Source organism: Leguminivora glycinivorella, chromosome 5, assembly GCF_023078275.1.
Source record: "Leguminivora glycinivorella isolate SPB_JAAS2020 chromosome 5, LegGlyc_1.1, whole genome shotgun sequence".
NCBI classification, from domain to species: domain Eukaryota; kingdom Metazoa; phylum Arthropoda; class Insecta; order Lepidoptera; family Tortricidae; genus Leguminivora; species Leguminivora glycinivorella.
Genome location: NC_062975.1, coordinates 5,913,404 through 5,931,078, shown reverse-complemented (window position 1 = coordinate 5,931,078; position 17,675 = coordinate 5,913,404). Strand labels below are relative to the sequence as shown.

At 36.2% G+C, this 17,675-nt stretch overlaps 2 protein-coding genes across 2 annotated transcripts in view; one reads left to right on the top strand and one right to left on the bottom strand.

Annotated features, from left to right (window-relative positions):
- Positions 1–1,459: 1,459 nt before the first annotated feature.
- Positions 1,460–2,352, bottom strand: LOC125226580. Its single transcript, XM_048130584.1, has 2 exons — positions 2,271–2,352; positions 1,460–2,193 (listed from the first exon to the last, which is right to left on the bottom strand). The coding sequence occupies exons 1-2, from the start codon at positions 2,310–2,312 to the stop codon at positions 1,546–1,548; spliced, it is 690 nt and encodes a 229-aa protein (XP_047986541.1). The 5' UTR covers positions 2,313–2,352; the 3' UTR covers positions 1,460–1,545.
- Positions 2,353–4,449: 2,097 nt separating this feature from the next.
- Positions 4,450–17,675, top strand: part of LOC125226301 (phosphatidate cytidylyltransferase, photoreceptor-specific) — a 46,830-nt gene continuing 33,604 nt past the window's right edge. Inside the window, exons 1-4 of the mRNA XM_048130239.1 lie at positions 4,450–4,613; positions 4,694–4,818; positions 8,806–8,902; positions 16,760–16,936. Coding sequence (XP_047986196.1) covers positions 4,539–4,613; positions 4,694–4,818; positions 8,806–8,902; positions 16,760–16,936 — 474 coding nt within the window. The 5' untranslated portion in view covers positions 4,450–4,538. The remainder of the gene's footprint in view (positions 4,614–4,693; positions 4,819–8,805; positions 8,903–16,759; positions 16,937–17,675) is intronic.

Here is a 17,675-nt window from a genome sequence, read left to right as displayed (position 1 = left end):
AAGGTTTTTTTCCTATTCCGTTACCATTTTTTCATACATTTTGTATAGTGGTAACGGAATGGAAGGTTTGAATAATGTAAGGAAATCTTGGGACATTTTTTTTTTCTCCTATCAGGATATTCAGGATCGAAAGACCTCGCGATTCTGAGTAATAGATGTGGAAACCAATATATTGTAATATTTTCGCTCAAACACTTTTAAAAGAAAAAGACAAAACATGACATTTACATTTGCACAAGTGGGCAACAATTTTGATAGCCTAATAATAACATTGAACCAGCGAAGCTGTAAAAATTGCTGCAAACAGTGCAGAATTAGCTTGGTGTAACTGCATTAGGCCTCTCTGCCACTGAAAGTGCAGAAAAATCCTTAGGACTCTCAAACGGTCACTTTCTCCTCCACACAATTAATGACAATATCTTATCTTATACTTTTAAACGAGCAATTCTTGTATATTTATTTATTTATTTATACCGACGATCTCGGAAACCGCTCTAACGATTTCGCTGAAATTTGTTATGTGGGGGTTTTCGGGGGTGAAAAATCGATCTAGCGTAGCCTTAGATCCCGGAAAACGCGAATTTTCGAGTTTTCATGAGTTTTTCTTTCGCGTTAGTAAACGTAAAATATGGTCGTTAATTTCGCCGCGCGCGCATCGATTCCGCTTAGCTCAGTCGTACGAGGTCGGTCTAATGTACGCAGATAGATCGTAGGTGTCAGGGTTTCGAATCCCGGCCAGAAATTAAGTTTTTGTTTTTTGTCTTTTTTTTTGTTTTTGCATTTATAAGTTTTTTTATCTAAAGACGTGATATATTAAAATAGAACCGAGCGAAGCTCGGTCGCCCAGATATTCATAGATAAATACGTATGTCCATATATAAGACCTTATTCTTTATCTGTCAATATATCATTTCATGACATAGTTATGTCAATGTCATATATCAATATCAAAAATATTGCATGAATAAATAGTGGTGGTGATTACGTTAATCCCTTACATGGGCTTGAAATAAACAATGGTAATTTGCAATTTCTTGGATACTCAGGGTAACTATAAACACATATAAAGGCCACTAATTGTGTTCACACACATCAGCACCTTTTTGTCAGCCTAACTTCTTAGAAAACCTTTATGACAGATGGGAGTACAAGTTTCTCCACCTCAGGGGATATACTATACTTAGTATTGAGTTGACCGATAGCTGAATTTTACGATTTGGATATAGCCTACCCTACCCTGCCTAACATTACTTGACTCAAAAAATAGTGATTTATTGCCGAAAAGCAGTCTATAATAAGCTATTTCTAATGGCGGTCACTGTCCTATCTCCCATGACTTCGATTTAGACACCTATTTTTATTAGAACTACCATTTTAGACCCAGGCAATGTTAGGCAGGGTGGGCAAAGGTGCAGCATTTGACGGTATGCATGCAGTTTAAAGAAAATTCCACAATCAGTTGTTTGGCGCATAAAAATATAAAACTTTATTAAAATCTATAAGTAACAAGATTAAGTAAATTCACTTAATATTAGTCTATATTATCTAAGAGCAAGTTATTGTACTGTGCTCCATTACGTCACTTACTTGCGAAGGCTCGGTCTCGGTTTGACCCTTTATGGAATTCAACCAATCATCAGTAGGATCTATCTTAACTACTTCAGGGTCAGAACTGTCACTCTTTTCATCTTCTGTGACGTTTCCGCTGATTGCTTCTTTATTTTCTACACATTCAGGCTCTTGCATTGGCACTGCTACAGGGTCTTCTCTAAACTGTTTAGAAACTTCCTCAGATCTTATGTTCACGTAACAGACACAATTATCAGTTCTGGTCAACTGTCTCAGAGCTGCCTCTTCAATAGCTAAATTTTCATCCTTTTCTTTACTCAATTCCTCGATAGTCTTATAGGAGTACATGTGGTCATCATTCGGACTTACGTACTCTTCTAGGGTAAATATACTATTATCAAAATTAAGCTTTTCTAAATCGATTAAACCGTAATTACTTACATTTTCTAATAATGTGGACTCATTATCATAAGAAATATGGATATTTTGAACACAGTTCCTCTTCAGATCATTGTCATTTTGGCATTGTTTACGTATAGCGTCGAGCTGCCTCAGCGTCTTGAGTTCCCTCGCCTTTAGAGAAGCGTAAATACGAGCGAATGACTGCTTTACTGTTGCTTTTAACTGAAACCAGACATACATTTTCTGATAAAAAGGTGTTAATTATAAAATAAACCAGATAATCGTGTTAAATAACTTACGTTTTCAATATTTTGATCAAAATCATCTGGGTCACTCGCCATGTTTACTTAGGATTTTTTTTTAATAATGTTACCAGCTCCAAACACCAGATTCTACCATTATAAGATAAGCTACTCAATTCTACTTTTTATTGAGGGAGAGTGACATAAGCAAGTTTTTGTCTCTTTCTAACCCCCTACTTTCCTAAAATGGGAGTGGAAGTTTGTACGGAGCATACCGCAATTTTTGAATTTAACGCGAGCGAAGCCCTGAGCAAAAGCTTGTTACAAAAATACTTATCAAGTAATAAGATAATTATTAAGTTGTCGATGTTGAGGGCGGGCAAGGTGGCAAATTGTGATTTATATGTCGATTTGTCGATTAAGCGATATTGAAAAAAAAAACTCTCGTCATTTCCTATATCTAAGGGTGTGCGCCCACGGGCGACACAGTTGCTCGACGACTTTTGTATTTGTATGAAAAGTTGCGTCGCCTCGTGTGCGCGCTTTCATACTAAGCCATGGTCGCGACAAAAAAGTCGCTGCCAAAAGTTGGCCATATCAATAGGACGCGATATGGAGCGGAAATGTTAAGGAGACCCTTTCAATTTGGGGAGTAATTATTTAAATATACTCGTGTTACTGACTAGATTTATAGAAAAATATTATGGTTTTAAGGACAACTGAGGTAAAAGATTGAAAGATTCCAATATTGAACCGCGAGCGTAGCGAGCGGTTCAAAAAGTGGAATCTTGAGCGTTGCGAGGGTTTAACACAGTTTAACAGGGTGAAACACAAAATTTTTCACCACACCAACACGAACAAAATACTAACTATAAAAACATCAAATTAAATCAAATCCATAAATTTATGCAATATGTGTTTATGATTCAAAATCATTACTTATAGGTAAATTCTACCAGCCAGCTTAAGACATCAAGTTAAAATTTGTATGAAATTACTCTGCACTCTTGTGGATAAAATGCAATTTTGCTATCTGTTTTTGAATAGCAAGGTAAGCCTTTAACAGTTGGTGTGGTGAAAAAATATTTTTCTACTTGTCGACTTTAATCTGTCAATTAGGACACCACAGACTAAACTATATGTGCCGACTTCTCAGTGTTGGATAGTCTTTGACACTTAGTCAACTCAAGCGCGGATCCAGCTTCGTGCCCAGGGGGGGGTCACGTGGTAATGGCCCAGGCCCTAGAGGGGGGGGTCACGTGGTCTATTTGTATGGCCAACCTAGGCTCCAGGGGGGTCATGACCCCCATGACACCCCCCTGGATCCGCGCATGAGTCAACTATAATATTTCATTACACTTCACTTTAGTTGACTGAAAAAAATTGAACTTCATACAAGTTCTATACTAAGTTGCGATACCTGGCAATTTTTTCTGCATCTGAAACACATTTTTTTTAATCTATTGCGTTATCGACCAATCAGAGACAGTTATTGTTATTACAAACAATTAGTTGCTACTGTTGCTAGGTAATTCGATGTTGATACAACGGTGAACGACGCTATTAACATTAATTTTAACTTGAATGATGATATTTTTCGTCCACTGATGATGAAAATGATGACTCATAGAAAAAGTATTGTATACAATAGTGATATAATTAAGCTTTTCGCTCTCGTACCATACTATTAGGCCACTCAGCAAGCTTCATGGCCTAAATATGGTTCTCAACTGAAAAGCTTTGTATTATATCACGATTGTATAAAATACTATTAAAATCTAGGTCTCGACAATTTTTTCCTCCAGAATTTAACCAATCGGAACGAAATTTGAGTATCTGAACAACAATAAAATAATCTGTGTCAGAGCGTTTAGTTTTTATGGTTAATTGTTATGAGTTTTGAACATCACACCTTTTTTTGCGTCATAATCAATTTGGCCGTTTTTGGAAAAGTTTCGGTGGGCTCTAGCGCCTTTAAAAATAAGAATTTCAAAAAAAGCAAAACGGTCCAAAACAGATAAAAATAATATTAAAATGTGTTGAAAAAAATCATTGTTCTAACTTTAAAAACCAGGGAGGAAATAGTCGAAAGCGTTTGTATGGAAAATTTACCCCTCCTGTTGCGTCTTAACATTACCTTTGCTATGTCTTTATCTACCACATAGTTGCTTTTACTGCACTGGCAACACGAATTAAAAAAAAAGTACTATTGATTTTTCGTTTGACAAGTCGGCGGAAAACATCGTCTGTTTTCTATTCGTAAATGGATTGAAATAATTCGCTTTTATAGATAAATTTGAATTGAGATTGTGTTTTAACTCTAAAATGAGTGAATTAAGACACCGAGGAGGCGAAGGGGATAGAAACGATAAAGCGGACACCGCTGGAGAATCTGACCATGTAACTATGAAATCTTGTTTCTTTCCAAATAGGAAACCAGTTCTAGTTACAGCGTTACTTATATTATTCGTATTTATTAGGTCGATTCGGAGGAAGAAAAGGTGTTGGAAGAGAAGTATGTAGACGATATGGCGAAGAACTTGCCCCAAGGAACGGACAAGACTCCTGAAATTCTGGACTCGGCTCTTTCAGGCCTGTCTTCGAGGTACGCTAGTTATACCTACTCTATGAAGTTTCGATATTGATGAAAATATATTTTGATACATTAAACAACCAAAAATGTTAGGAGATGTAAGTAATCAGTAATTGGAACCCTTTCATTTAATCATCATTTAATTTATTAAAGTTTCTTATTAAAATTTTAAATTAGTTCCTATACCTATCAGTATTAAGTTATTTCAATTTACGTTTTGGATAACAATGGAGTAGGTAGGCCTTAATTTATTTCATATTCATGTTACAAAATTTGTTTTTATTAATTCCTATTTTGTTACCAAGATTTTGTTGATGAATTGAGATTTTATTAAGTTTTATTTCGTCATTAAGGTTCTCTAGTATCTATATTTTCTTAATTATAACAATTATCCTGTATATATCTTACGAAAGTCGAATTATATTACTAAATGTTGGTAACAAAATAGGATCAATTAAAATTTGCTGACATGGCATTGTACAAAGTTGACGGGAATTGCTGGTTCATGCCTTCCATTAATACATTAAAATTTAAAACATACATAACTATACCTAGATATTGTTCTGGCTCGAATGAAGTGACATGAGTGACTAGTTTAATTATAATATTTATATTAGACACTAGTAATAACTTACATTGTAATATGTCATTAATTATTGCCGTGACACTGAATCTTGAGTAGTGGCCTTGAGCCTTGAGTAGTCATGAGTTCTGCCTACCCCGTTTAGGGAATATAGGAATTGATGTGTTTATAACATTAATGTTTTACAATTTACTAATGTCACATGTTTGAAAATAAATGGACATCCATACTAATATTATAAATGGGAAAGTGTGTGTGTCTGTTTGTTTGTCCGTCTTTCACGGCCAAACGGAGTGACTAATTGACGTGATTTTGTAAGTGGAGACAGTTGAAGGGATGGAGAGTGACATAGGCTACTTTTTGTCTCTTTCTAACGCGTGCGAAGCCGCGGGTAAAAGCTAGTTAATAATAAAACAAACCATATCTTAACAGTTTACACAATTTCTTACATGATTATTCATGATTTTCGAGATTATTATTATGGGTAACTAATAATAGATTATTATTATGGGTAACTTATGTAGGGCTATATCTATAGATATAAAGAAATGTACTAAAACAAAAGACATTACTACAACAATTAAAAAGTTAAAAAAGCAATGGGCAGGTCACACAATAAGAGGGAAAGAAAAGTGGTCTAAAACAATAATGTACTGGTTCACTAAATACAAAAAGAGGAAACGTGGCAGGCCAAGAAGAAGATGGGAAGATGAGATAAAGCGTGCAGCAGGAAGTTCCTGGACTACAATAACAAAAGACAGAGACAAATGGAAGGAGTTAGGGGAGGCCTTTGCCTACAAAAGGCATACAGACAAAAACTAGGTAATATAATTATGAATGTCAACAACAAAATGAAATGTAACAAAACGTCTGAAATAAAGGCTATTTTATTTTATTTATTATTTATTTATATGTAGGGCTATTTATCGATAAAAGGATTGTCGATGTTTTGATTTTCTCTAGCACTAACTACTTGACGTTTGTGCCAGAAAAAATATCTAGGTATACCGGGTGCCCGGTAATTAATGGACAACCTTTTAACCACCAAGAGGCCATCTTATACTGATCCAGAAAATCGACTTTAAGGTTTAGTAAAAATCGCCTGGTTTTCGAGATTTTCACACTTTTAATACTACCTAAAATTTTAAAACGTGTGAAAATCTCGAAAACCAGGCGATTTTTACCACCAGGCGAGTATAAGATGCCCTCTTGGTGGTTAAAAGGTTGTCCATTAATTACCGGGCACCCTGTATACATAACACTGGTGCTAGTGCAGTTATTATTAGAGGTTTGTGCAAAATAGGTGTAACTATGTATTTATATTGTTAAAATGTTTGAAATCTTTGAAACAAACTAGCTAATAACTTAATTGATGTTCTCTGAGGCTGAACCAGGGCCAGTTGTATAATAACTTACAAGGTTATTTAATCCTATAATAGTTTTGTTTGTATTAAAGGAAAAGTATTTTTTATCTATATATGAAATGATGGCTTCTAAGGTATGATTGATACAGATGGACAGCTACTAGCTACTTAATGGCAATTCGTTTTAATCTCCATGGTTGTCAATAGTTCTTAAATAAATTGCAGTCTCTTCATAACTAACTAATAGATATATTATTATACAGTTTCTGTGTAATTTGGTCCTATAATAAAAGTTATTCAATTATTAAAAAAAAACTTACTAATATGGCTCTGTGATCCAAAGAGAATCCTAGCCTCTCTTCATAAACCTTAACATATTCGTAACAGAATTTATCCCACATATTTTATATCCCACAAGGACACAAAACTGATTAAGACTGGCAACCCAGGTGTCGGCAGACTTGAAAAGAAAAGCCTCTCTTAAAGCATGAGATTGACTGTAAAAATCAACAGTCTTAGGTATATCCAAGAGGCATACATGTTGTAAACATTTAATCATAACTATAACTTTATTTCACACACAAATAATAAATTACATACATACATACATGTAATCACGCCTGTATCCTATAAAGGGGTAGGCAGAGCACATGAACTACTATGTTTTAGTGCCACTCTTGGCAAAAAGGGGTTTAAAGAAATCCAAATTGTGACATTGCAGTGACAGGTTGCCAGCCTCTCGCCTACGCCACAATTTAACCGATATCCCACAGTCGACTTCAACAACACCCACTGGAAGAAAGGGGGTGGTGAAATTCTTAACTCGTCACCCAGCGCCGGCCCGCGCACTCGATCAGGGTAGAGCGAGATATAGTTTTGGCGCCCCCTTGTTTAAATTTTTTTGGGGTCCGAAGCCAAAACGCTATCCTTATAGATTTGCTGTGTCCGTCTGACACGTCACAATAATTTGGATAAGTAACTAAAATATATGACATAAGTATTAGGTGGAGATATTAAACGCGAGCGAAGCGAGCGCGAAATTTTTTTCCTATTATTTACGGGGGCGGGATTCTATATAAGTTACTGTCTTTCATAGGCCAAACGTACACGAGGTTAAAGCTTTCCTGCGCAGCGTGTTCATTGAGGAGGTCACTAGGAAGAGGCCAAAGACCAAACTCTGGCAAACCAAAAACTGATAACAGTCCGATTTGAAATTCAGTTCAGGGCCAAGGCAAGGCATGGGGGAGAAAAGCAAATTAAAGCAATGGCCAACTTGGACAGACATATTGAAAAGTGGAGAAGTTCGACTCTAATTGCAGAATTTTGGCATGTTTTGGGGTATTTAGATTTCACAGGGTGCTTACGTTCTCGACTTCTAGGCATTTTATTTCGTCATAAGTTTTATTTTTATAATACTAAGAGTTAATTAGGCCAAAGTAACTCTTTCGTCAGCGTCGGGATGCCTTAATGGGCATCGGTGGTTTGCCACTACGTGCCATTCGGTTTCCTAACTAGCTTTAGAGTTCGTTCATCAGCACGCTTACGCTCCTTCATCTTGCGCCTCTCTGAGACATTTTGCGCCTTTGGATTTAAGAGGAACTCCGCTTTGGATTGCGGATAAACACAAAGCGTTTGGATAGGTAACTTTGTCTTTGTCGTTCGGCCTCGCGACAACAACAATTTAGTTCGTCAAGAGCTAGAAACATTTTCACGGCGCCCTAGCCAACAGCTCCCACCTTATGAATGTTGTACATGGTGGCATTGTGGTGCAACTTTTCAGATAATCTGATTCACAATCACAAATTATCTAGATTTTCAAGAGCTGCATAGAATTCATTTTTAACTCCTCTCGCCATTTTGGGCTATGTGTGCGCCCACGCAATGATGATTTTGGCGCCCCCTTGCCATTCGGCGCCTAGAGCGGCCGCTCCACTCGCTCTACCCTTAATCCGGCCCTGCCGTCACCACACGGGAATAATACATTAATTCAGCCGTATTCATAAAATCTTGTAAAATATTACTGATATATCATTAATAATCCTTTTAATAAAGATGGCGGAACTGGGTGATCCGAGGCATCTTCACTTGGCTCATGATCGGAGCGTTCTGCCTGCTCATCTATGGGGGCCCTCTAGCATTGATGATTACGGTAAGCTGATAATTTAGTTCGTTTTGCTTAGTTTCTAATTTAATTGGGCCATTTTTTTCAAAGTTGTCCACCCCACTTTTTTTTTAGATTTGAATTTATTTATGTGTTTTCCACTCAGGATCGAGAGCTCTTTCAGTCCTAATAGGAGAAAAAAAGTGTCCAAAGGTTTTTTTCCCATTCCGTTACCACTTTTTCATACATTTTGTATGGCGGTAACGGAATGGAAGGTTCGAAAAAATGTATGGAAATCTTGGGACATTTTTTTTCTCCTATCAGGATCGAAAGAGCTCTCTATTCTGAGTATGAATCGCGTAAATAATACCCATGTTACAAAAAAAGTGGGGTGGACAACTTTGAAAAAAATGGCCCAATTGGTCATTTAGAATAGAATAAAATAGAATAGAATTAGTTTTATTTGTAAACACACAGGCAATAAACAATATTTTGTGAATGACATATAAGAATAAATTACCACGAAATGGCCTCACCTCACTCAGCATATTGCTGGCGACTTCCAGCGCATTTACACTTATTTTTTTGTTTTGCTTTACTGTCTTTTTTCATAAACTCATAATTTTACATGTTAAACTTATTTTTTATCAAGCAGAAACATCTAGGAGTGATACTATAAGTTTTGAGTCTAAAGGCTGTATAAAATGAAATAGGAATTATTTCGTTTAAATATTGAAGGCATGTACAATTTCGTACACATCCAGGCACGCCTTTGTGGCTTAGTTGGTCAGAGTGCCTGGAGCAGTGTTCTAGAGGGTCGCAGGTTCTAGTCCTGATGGAGGTGTGAATTTTTCCTTTAAAAAATAATACACTTTTAGTGTAGGTATATTTATATGAGTTTGGTGATTGTCACGAATTTGTCTTTTATCTTCATGCCTAAGAGTTGTAAAGAAATACATTACAAATTATAATAATTAAATTTTTACATTAAAAAATAATCGGCCTATTTATTCTTACCGTCATAACAATGAACTAGATAGTTAAACTCGGCTGTACAATCTATTTTTAACTGGAGTGTTTACTGTTTGTTAAGAGGCCGTCAATATCAAAAAGTAGAAAATCTAAAATTGGTAGTTTTCTACGTCCGGTTTTAGTTTCAGTATATACTTATTGATAAGAAAAGCACTTGTTTTAAACAGCGCGTATTTTTATCTACAAAATCAGTAGTTAACATCAAGGAAAAGTTACTCCCTGAATTAATTATGATTTTTTTCCTGACGCTAGTTTAAGAAAACCCGCAAATAGTGCTTACGTCTGAGTGAGCTGAGCTCAATTTTGTATACTTTAGGCTGCTAAAATTGATGCTGTCGCATTACTTATATCCTAAACTAAAAATTCAGTAGTTTATATGTGTGTTATCATGCTACTAAAATACAGTAAATGGAAGTTAAACGACATCAATATTTGTCTAAAAATACTTCGAATCAAATGGCAATTACTTCGAAAACCTTTTAGGCAAACAAAAGGCTTTCTTGATAATTATAAACTTTAAGTATGTGTATAAAAAATAGTGTGTAATACAAATCAGGAAACACTTCCAATTTTAGATACATACTTACTTAAAGTTGTAACTAAAATGCGGTCGGCCCCTGTCGGCATCTTCATAAATTTGAATATGTACGACCGTGTTTTAGTTTTAAAATAATGTTATTTTATAAGCTAGATAACTGGACTACAGAATTATTACCTTTTCATATTTTTCCTTACAAAGAAAACGAATAAAATCAATGTTGAATATAAACTTTCGTAAATTTTCCATACAAACGTCAAAACTGCGAACAGATTCTATTGAGTCAGACGCCCGATCGGGCTCGTTCGAAGCAGACGTGTCGCCAAATTTGCTCCAATGACATTTGTTTTTGACACTGGAAATCATATACGGATACAAAAAGATTGCCAGTGCTATGAATGTATTCAAAAGTAATAAGGTAAATAAATATCGTCACGTCTAAAAGAGTCTCAGTTTAAAATCGTTTTTTTTTGTGTTGTTTACTACTTATTATTGTTGAGAAATAAAAAAAAATATGTAACTTTAATACAATGATAAGAAATATAGGTATTTTTTGTCTTCTAAACTTTATTAAAATGAAAGAGTTTTAAAATTAATTTTAACTCGTTGGACTTTATTTTCATTATACTGGTCACATTATTCAGTGTGTCAGTGTGTGTAACATTCTCTTTCGCGAAGAGACATTCAGTGTGGCGTATGAAAAAACTAACAGAACTAATCATTATAATTATATTCTATAAACGATTATTTACGTAAATGGCGAAATTATTAATTGTAATAATATATTATCTTATCACAAAATTGTTCTGTATGACTTACCTTCTTACGTTCAATATAATTTTTAAATGGTGTTTGCACACGGGGCACGTAACCTTAGATTCAGACAACTTTAAATAAATTTTGAAAATTATTATTTTAATGAAGAATTCTATATATGGCAACAATTTTACATGTAAACTGACTGTCAACCTCTGTTCATACATAACCTCAACCTTTATCTCAGTGCATTTATAACGGATTTTATAATGGCTAAACTGATCAGGAACAGTGAATTATTTTAATTCATTCGGAAAAGGGTTTAACCATTTATAATTAGAATAAACGAAGCACTGTTTTTTTACACCAGAGTTGTTTTGATTTTATATGGTGTTTGCACAAATTTATTTTGAAAAATAATCGGAGTCAATTGGTGTGAGATGGTAACACTAACACTAAATTGACACTGTCCGCAATCTAAACACGCGGCAGCGTGTCAAGCCAAGTTCAAGGTACCGAACTGGCAGACAACATCGTGTGTAATATTACACGAACTATTTGGAGCCTCTATGGGCGTCCTCACAACAAAAACTATTTCACATAAACGTCTTAAATTTGGCTCTTATATTGATATTTGTGACATACATATTATGTGCCTGTCGTGATTGTTTCACCGGATGGTCTGATCGGAAGATTAGACCATTTCGTTGGATCTCCTTCTTGTTTATGTCTTATTATTTGTAACGTTTATTTTGTGTGTGTGTTAACGAAAAAATTAATTATATTCTATTTTATTCTATTATAAAAGTTATAAGAAATGATATTTTATGTCATCAATTGTCATAAAACATTTTGAGGACTGCCATTGAACTTGGCACCCGTTTAGATCTCACTGCTTATGTCGTTGACGCCAACAACCAAGGCATATATAATATTGGACTTGGCTCATATTTCCCTTTTTTGGTTTTGATGGGATTTTAACGTTACAACTGATCTTCAGTGAAACTATAGACCTGTCTTAAGTTCCTCTCACTTAGGTCACTGACCTCTTCCAGTAAATTGCGGTAGTGTGCGAAAAGTATGATGGTGAGTGTGACGTGCGTTAGTGTGTGTAAATGGGGTAATTTGACAGATACTGAATTTTTACCCATCGTGACGGGCTCTTAATTCCAAAGAGTAGAGACAGATATCACGCTTGTACGTCGTGAATCAGTGAATTAAGTTCCTTTAGTTCCCTATAGGTATCTATGACTAATTCATCCCTTTCATCATCATCATCCTCCTTGCATTATCCCGGCATTTGCTCAGGAGAGCCTGGGGTCCGCTTTGACAACTAATCTCAAGATTTGGCGTAGGCACAAGTTTTTACGAAAGCGACTGCCATCTGACCTTCCAACCCGAAGGGTAAACTAGGTCTTATTGGAATTAGTCCGGTTTCCTCACGATGTTTTCCTTCACCGAAAAGCGACTGGCAAATATAAAATGACATTTCGCACATATATTCCGAAAAACTCATTGGTGCGAGCCGGGGTTCGAACCCGCGACCTCCGGAACGAAAGTCGCACGTAGGTACTTACCGCTACGCTACCAGCGCTTCCGACTAATTCACTCTATTGGACGACCGGTCTGGCTCAGTCGGTAGTGACCCTGCCTGCTGAGCCGCGGTCCCAGGTTCGAATCCCGGTAAGGGCATTTATTTGTGTGATGAGCACAGATATTTGTTCATGAGTCATGGATGTTTTCTATGTATATAAGTATGTATTTATCTATTTAAGTATGTATATCGTCGCTTAAATAGCAACCATAGTACAAGCTTTGCTTAGTTTGGGGCTAAGTTGATCTGTGTAAGGTGTCCCCCAATATTTATTTATTTATTCATTATTTATTGGTAAGAATAAGGTATATAAGTACCTTTTTTGCTTTAATGCTAACGAAAAATTATAAGCAGCGAGGGGTTAGAAAACGGAACTTACGTGAACAACAAAAATTACCTCACCAGCGCAAGGAAAGTACTAACCCCCTTATTCATAAACGTTCACTAAAGTTATCACGCCGATATAGTTATTTGTTATACAAGGGGGCAAAGTTGTATTTTAACGCTGAGTGTGGAATTGAAAAACGAGCAAGTGAAAGGATTCTATAGTTGAACCACGAGCGAAGCGAGTGGTTCGAGAATAGAATCCTGAACTTGCGAGTTTTTTAACACACGAGAAGTAAAATACATTTGCACCCGAGTGTAACACAAAACTTTTCCCCTCACTATAGCGAGGAAACTACAACGCAAAAAATGCGTTTACCACTGCTTCCAGTAGTTCCACAGGTGGTAAATCATCATTATTACTAGATTCACCTACTTTTATCAATTTTAAAGCAGTTAATTTGACTTTATTCAAGGTCAAATTACTTTAATGCGTTTTTACCCGCTGGTATTAAAGGACAAAACACGTGTTTCCGAGCTAGTGAGGGAAAAGTTCGTTTGTCCCTTTCCGATGCATCGGTGTGATAGAAAGGGACAAACGAACTTTATCGGCTTGATAACTTTCTTTAAATATTAAACATTTTAACCCACGTTTTATTAGAGCTCTAAACAATCTGAAAAATACTTAATAACCGGAAATGGCACAAACCGGAAATTTCGTTATTTTATCAGCTGCTATTTTTAACCCCCGACGCAAAAACGACGGGTTGACACAAACATGTTATATATAACGACGCAAAAACGACGGGTTGACACAAACATGTTATAACGACGCAAAAACGACGGGTTGACACAAACATGTTATATATAACGACGCAAAAACGACGGGTTGACACAAACATGTTAAACATGTTATAAGTTTGACGTGTCTGTCTGTGTGTGTGTCTGCCTGTGGCATCGTAGCTCCCGAACGGATGAACCGATTTGGATTTAGTTTTTTTTTGTCTGAAAGCTGAGTTAGTCGGGAGTGTTCTTAGCCATGTTTTATGAAAATCGGTCTACTATGTCGCGGTCGGGGTTTTTTTCAAAATTTTAATTTTGTGGTTAGGTTATTATTAACGTAGTTTTATCATGTGCCGGGTGTATATGAAGATCCACATAGTCCATGCTTTGAGAGTCCTTAAGCTTCATTTGCAACAAGGAAAAATTTCTAGGCTGCTGTAGAACCTTTTCACAGTAAACGTCAAAGTAAATTCTATGGCAAATAAAGCATGGTGTCAATAAGACACGGTTCTAGAGTGACCTAGGATTCAAATTGGTTGACCGGCCTTAACATTCTTGTATTTATATTCATATTATTTTGTTCATATTCTTTTACAGTTGATATTCTACCTTCATAGACTTACTCATAAAGTTTATATTACAACCTAATACATATTAATATTATAAATGGGAAAGTCTGTGTGTCTGTTTGTTTGTCCGTCTTTCGCGGCAAAATGGAGCTACGAATTGACGCGATTTTTTAACTGGATATAGTTGAAGGGATAGAGAGTGACATAGGCTACTTTTTGTCTCTTTCTAACGCCTCACTTCCCTAAAAAAGGGGGGGGGGGGGGGGGTTTGTATGGAGCATTGCGCATCATCGGATTTAAAGCCGCGGGCAAATGCTAGTTATATCATAAAATTAATCATATTGGGCGGCCTGTTATAAATATCGATTTTATTCAGTTTGTCTTATGGCCCCTGTACACATATGGCCAACGGTTTCACCAACCCCCTTGGCCAAGCGTGTAGAGGGCTACTTGGCCGTAAGTTGGCAGTTGGCGCTTGCGCTTGCCGGCCAACCGATTGGTGTCGGTTTTTTGTCCACACATCAAAGGATCTTGGCGCCAATGGCCAACTGCGTTTACACGTTGGCGCTTCATTCAGTTGGTCGTCAGCCGTCAGAGAGGACAGTAGTGAAATATTTACGAAAATAATAAGTTTATCTATGCCAATAATAGTGTAGATTTTAGGAAATAAAATAACCTTGCAAATGTTTAATGTATTTCCTAAAAAAGATAAATGTTCTTATCAGAATATTCAAAAAATTGTTAATATTTCAAATAATTTAATTTTACTACGGGGTTATTATTTTTTAATCAAATTTTTCTGACAACGTCTATGACCTAGAATTTCCTAGACTTTTATATTCCACGTCCATCTTTCATGAAGAGCCAATGCCAAGTGATTGGTTCGCCAATGTGTAAACAGCGGCTCTTATCTTGGCCAAGGGGTTTCACAAAGGGCTGGTGGAACCGTTGGCCATATGTGTACAGCGGCCATTAAAATACAAAATTTAAATTCGTCAGGTGACTAACAAAGTTCATTAATTACTAAAAATGTTGAAACAAGAATCGACTTCATTCCATAGTAATATGGTTCACTATAGCTGCTATAACTATAACTATGAACTTGTGGTGTCACTTTTGCTTGTCACCTCACGAAATGTTTTCTTTACTTCCACTTCCACGGATTATGCTTTTTTATCGGAAACTTAATGGTCGGTCGGTCGGAAAATTAATATTAAAATAATTATCCGGTCGGGGTCGGTTTATCACGTCAGCCCAGATCGCTTTTTCTTTAGTGTAATGGTATCTATTTCAGTTTAAAATAATTATAGTTTTAATTGTACTATGTATAAGGTACAAGTGGCGGAACACAAGTTTAGCGCTGAGTGAAATGTGGAGGGGATAGCTGCGCATGGGGACACATACCCTTCACCCCCTGGTAATCCCCTGAGTGACCTGTTTTCAAGTTCTGCGCAATAACTGTCAGCGCTAAAGTTATGTGCCGCTTGTAGAATATTTATATATATTATTTATTAGATGTTGTTTTACTTATTTTGCTTGCTCAAACCAAAGACGACCCAAACTAAATAATTACTTCAAAGAGTTAAAATTAGCCTTATTTTTATTTATTTATAGTCCCCTTCAATTTAATCTCGGATTCTCTCTAAGGTCATTTCGTTGCATTTTTGCGTTTTAAGGTTATAGGTTTTATACAGACGATAGTTGTTTTCTGCAGCTGTTACGGTCCATAGGCTCGGTAGGCGCATACCCATGCTTTTATTAATTATTAAAAGGCCATCATTTTCTAAGTATATGTGTGCGATTGTGTCTATCAAACATATAAACCGGGTCACTCACGTGTAAATAGTCGGAAAACACTTGACATATTTCGCGCTCCGTAACGATTGTGTCTAATGAGGAGGCACACTGATATGTTATCCCGCCAGGCGGCGCCTGTGCAAGTGTCTAGGAATGTTACTGTCAGTTATATTTATGTGTGAAAGAGAAAAAAAAATGACTGACCAATTTTCATGTGTTTTCCGTGAAAATATAATATACCTAGATTGGATTGCTGCAATTAAATCGCAGACGGGATGTTTTTCGAGCGTTTCATATGCTTTGACTTCGTTACTACCCGAATCACGTAAGAGTGCCATGATTTTTGTTTGTTGAAATTTCGCGGTTTTTTATTAAATTGAAAAAATTTCACGTGATTCTTACGTACAAATGTTGCTACCGAAGTCGAAGCGGCTTAAACGCTCGGAGAAATAAATACCCAAAAATGCTTGCAAAGAAGAATAAACCTTTATTTATTATCACTTTTGTCCCAGGTCCTCTGCGTGCAAGTGAAATGCTTCGAAGAGATCATCAACATCGGGTACGCTGTATACCGGGTGCACGGCCTGCCGTGGTTCCGATCACTCTCCTGGTACTTCCTACTCACGTCCAACTATTTCTTCTATGGAGAGAATCTCATAGACTACTTCGGAGTTGTGATTAATAGGACGGTGAGTTTTTAACATAATATAGCTTATTGGAAAGGTTCGGTGGGGGGAGACCTGGCGCTAAACTTATGCCAAACTCTTGGTGTTCTTTAAATGGAGCCTAAAATATTTGAAAGCGTTCAAATGGTCCTAGTTCATAGTTTCAAGCTTCACTCAATTGTCTCTTGGAACCTGCCAGTGGTTCGTACACTTCGTACCAGTTCAACAGATTTTTTAAATTAATTTTTCAAATTTTAGGTTAAGATTAAATTTTATATATTCATTTGGTCCAGTTTTAGCAAAACCTGAAATCTAATTATAAATCACATTTCCATCGCAGACTGTTCCGCATGTTTTATATAGGTCCCAGTGGCGGCTGGTGAAAATTTCTGCTAGGCAACACTGAGCAAAAAGAAACCTACCTAAACATTAGGTACTTTACTAGTAATTAATTTTAGGCAACCCGGTGGGAATCGGTTTGTATGGACCAGCCGCTGCTGATAGGTACAATAAAATCATTTAAATCATAATTTCTATTGGAATAATGAATATAAGTATAACCAGGTTATCTAAACTATAGCCCTAGTATATTAACAACAATAGTGAAGAGATCAACAATGTCAGATGTGCACGTGTAGGTCCCCGATGTCACGGTTATTATAGCTCATAAACCTTCTCATTTACACATTTTTCAATGTTTTGTGATAATGCATGGTAATGATATTCCCATTATAATATGTTACATCTTTGCATTAAATCAGTC

What these genes read in the sequence shown, in the direction of transcription:
- LOC125226580 (XM_048130584.1), bottom strand. Translation starts at nt 2,312, where the DNA reads ATGGCGAGTGACCCAGATGATTTTGATCAAAATATTGAAAAC. An exon ending in TTGATCAAAATATTGAAAAC is followed by an intron (nt 2,194 to 2,270) that starts GTAAGTTATTTA and finishes GTCTGGTTTCAG; the next exon opens with TTAAAAGCAACAGTAAAGCA.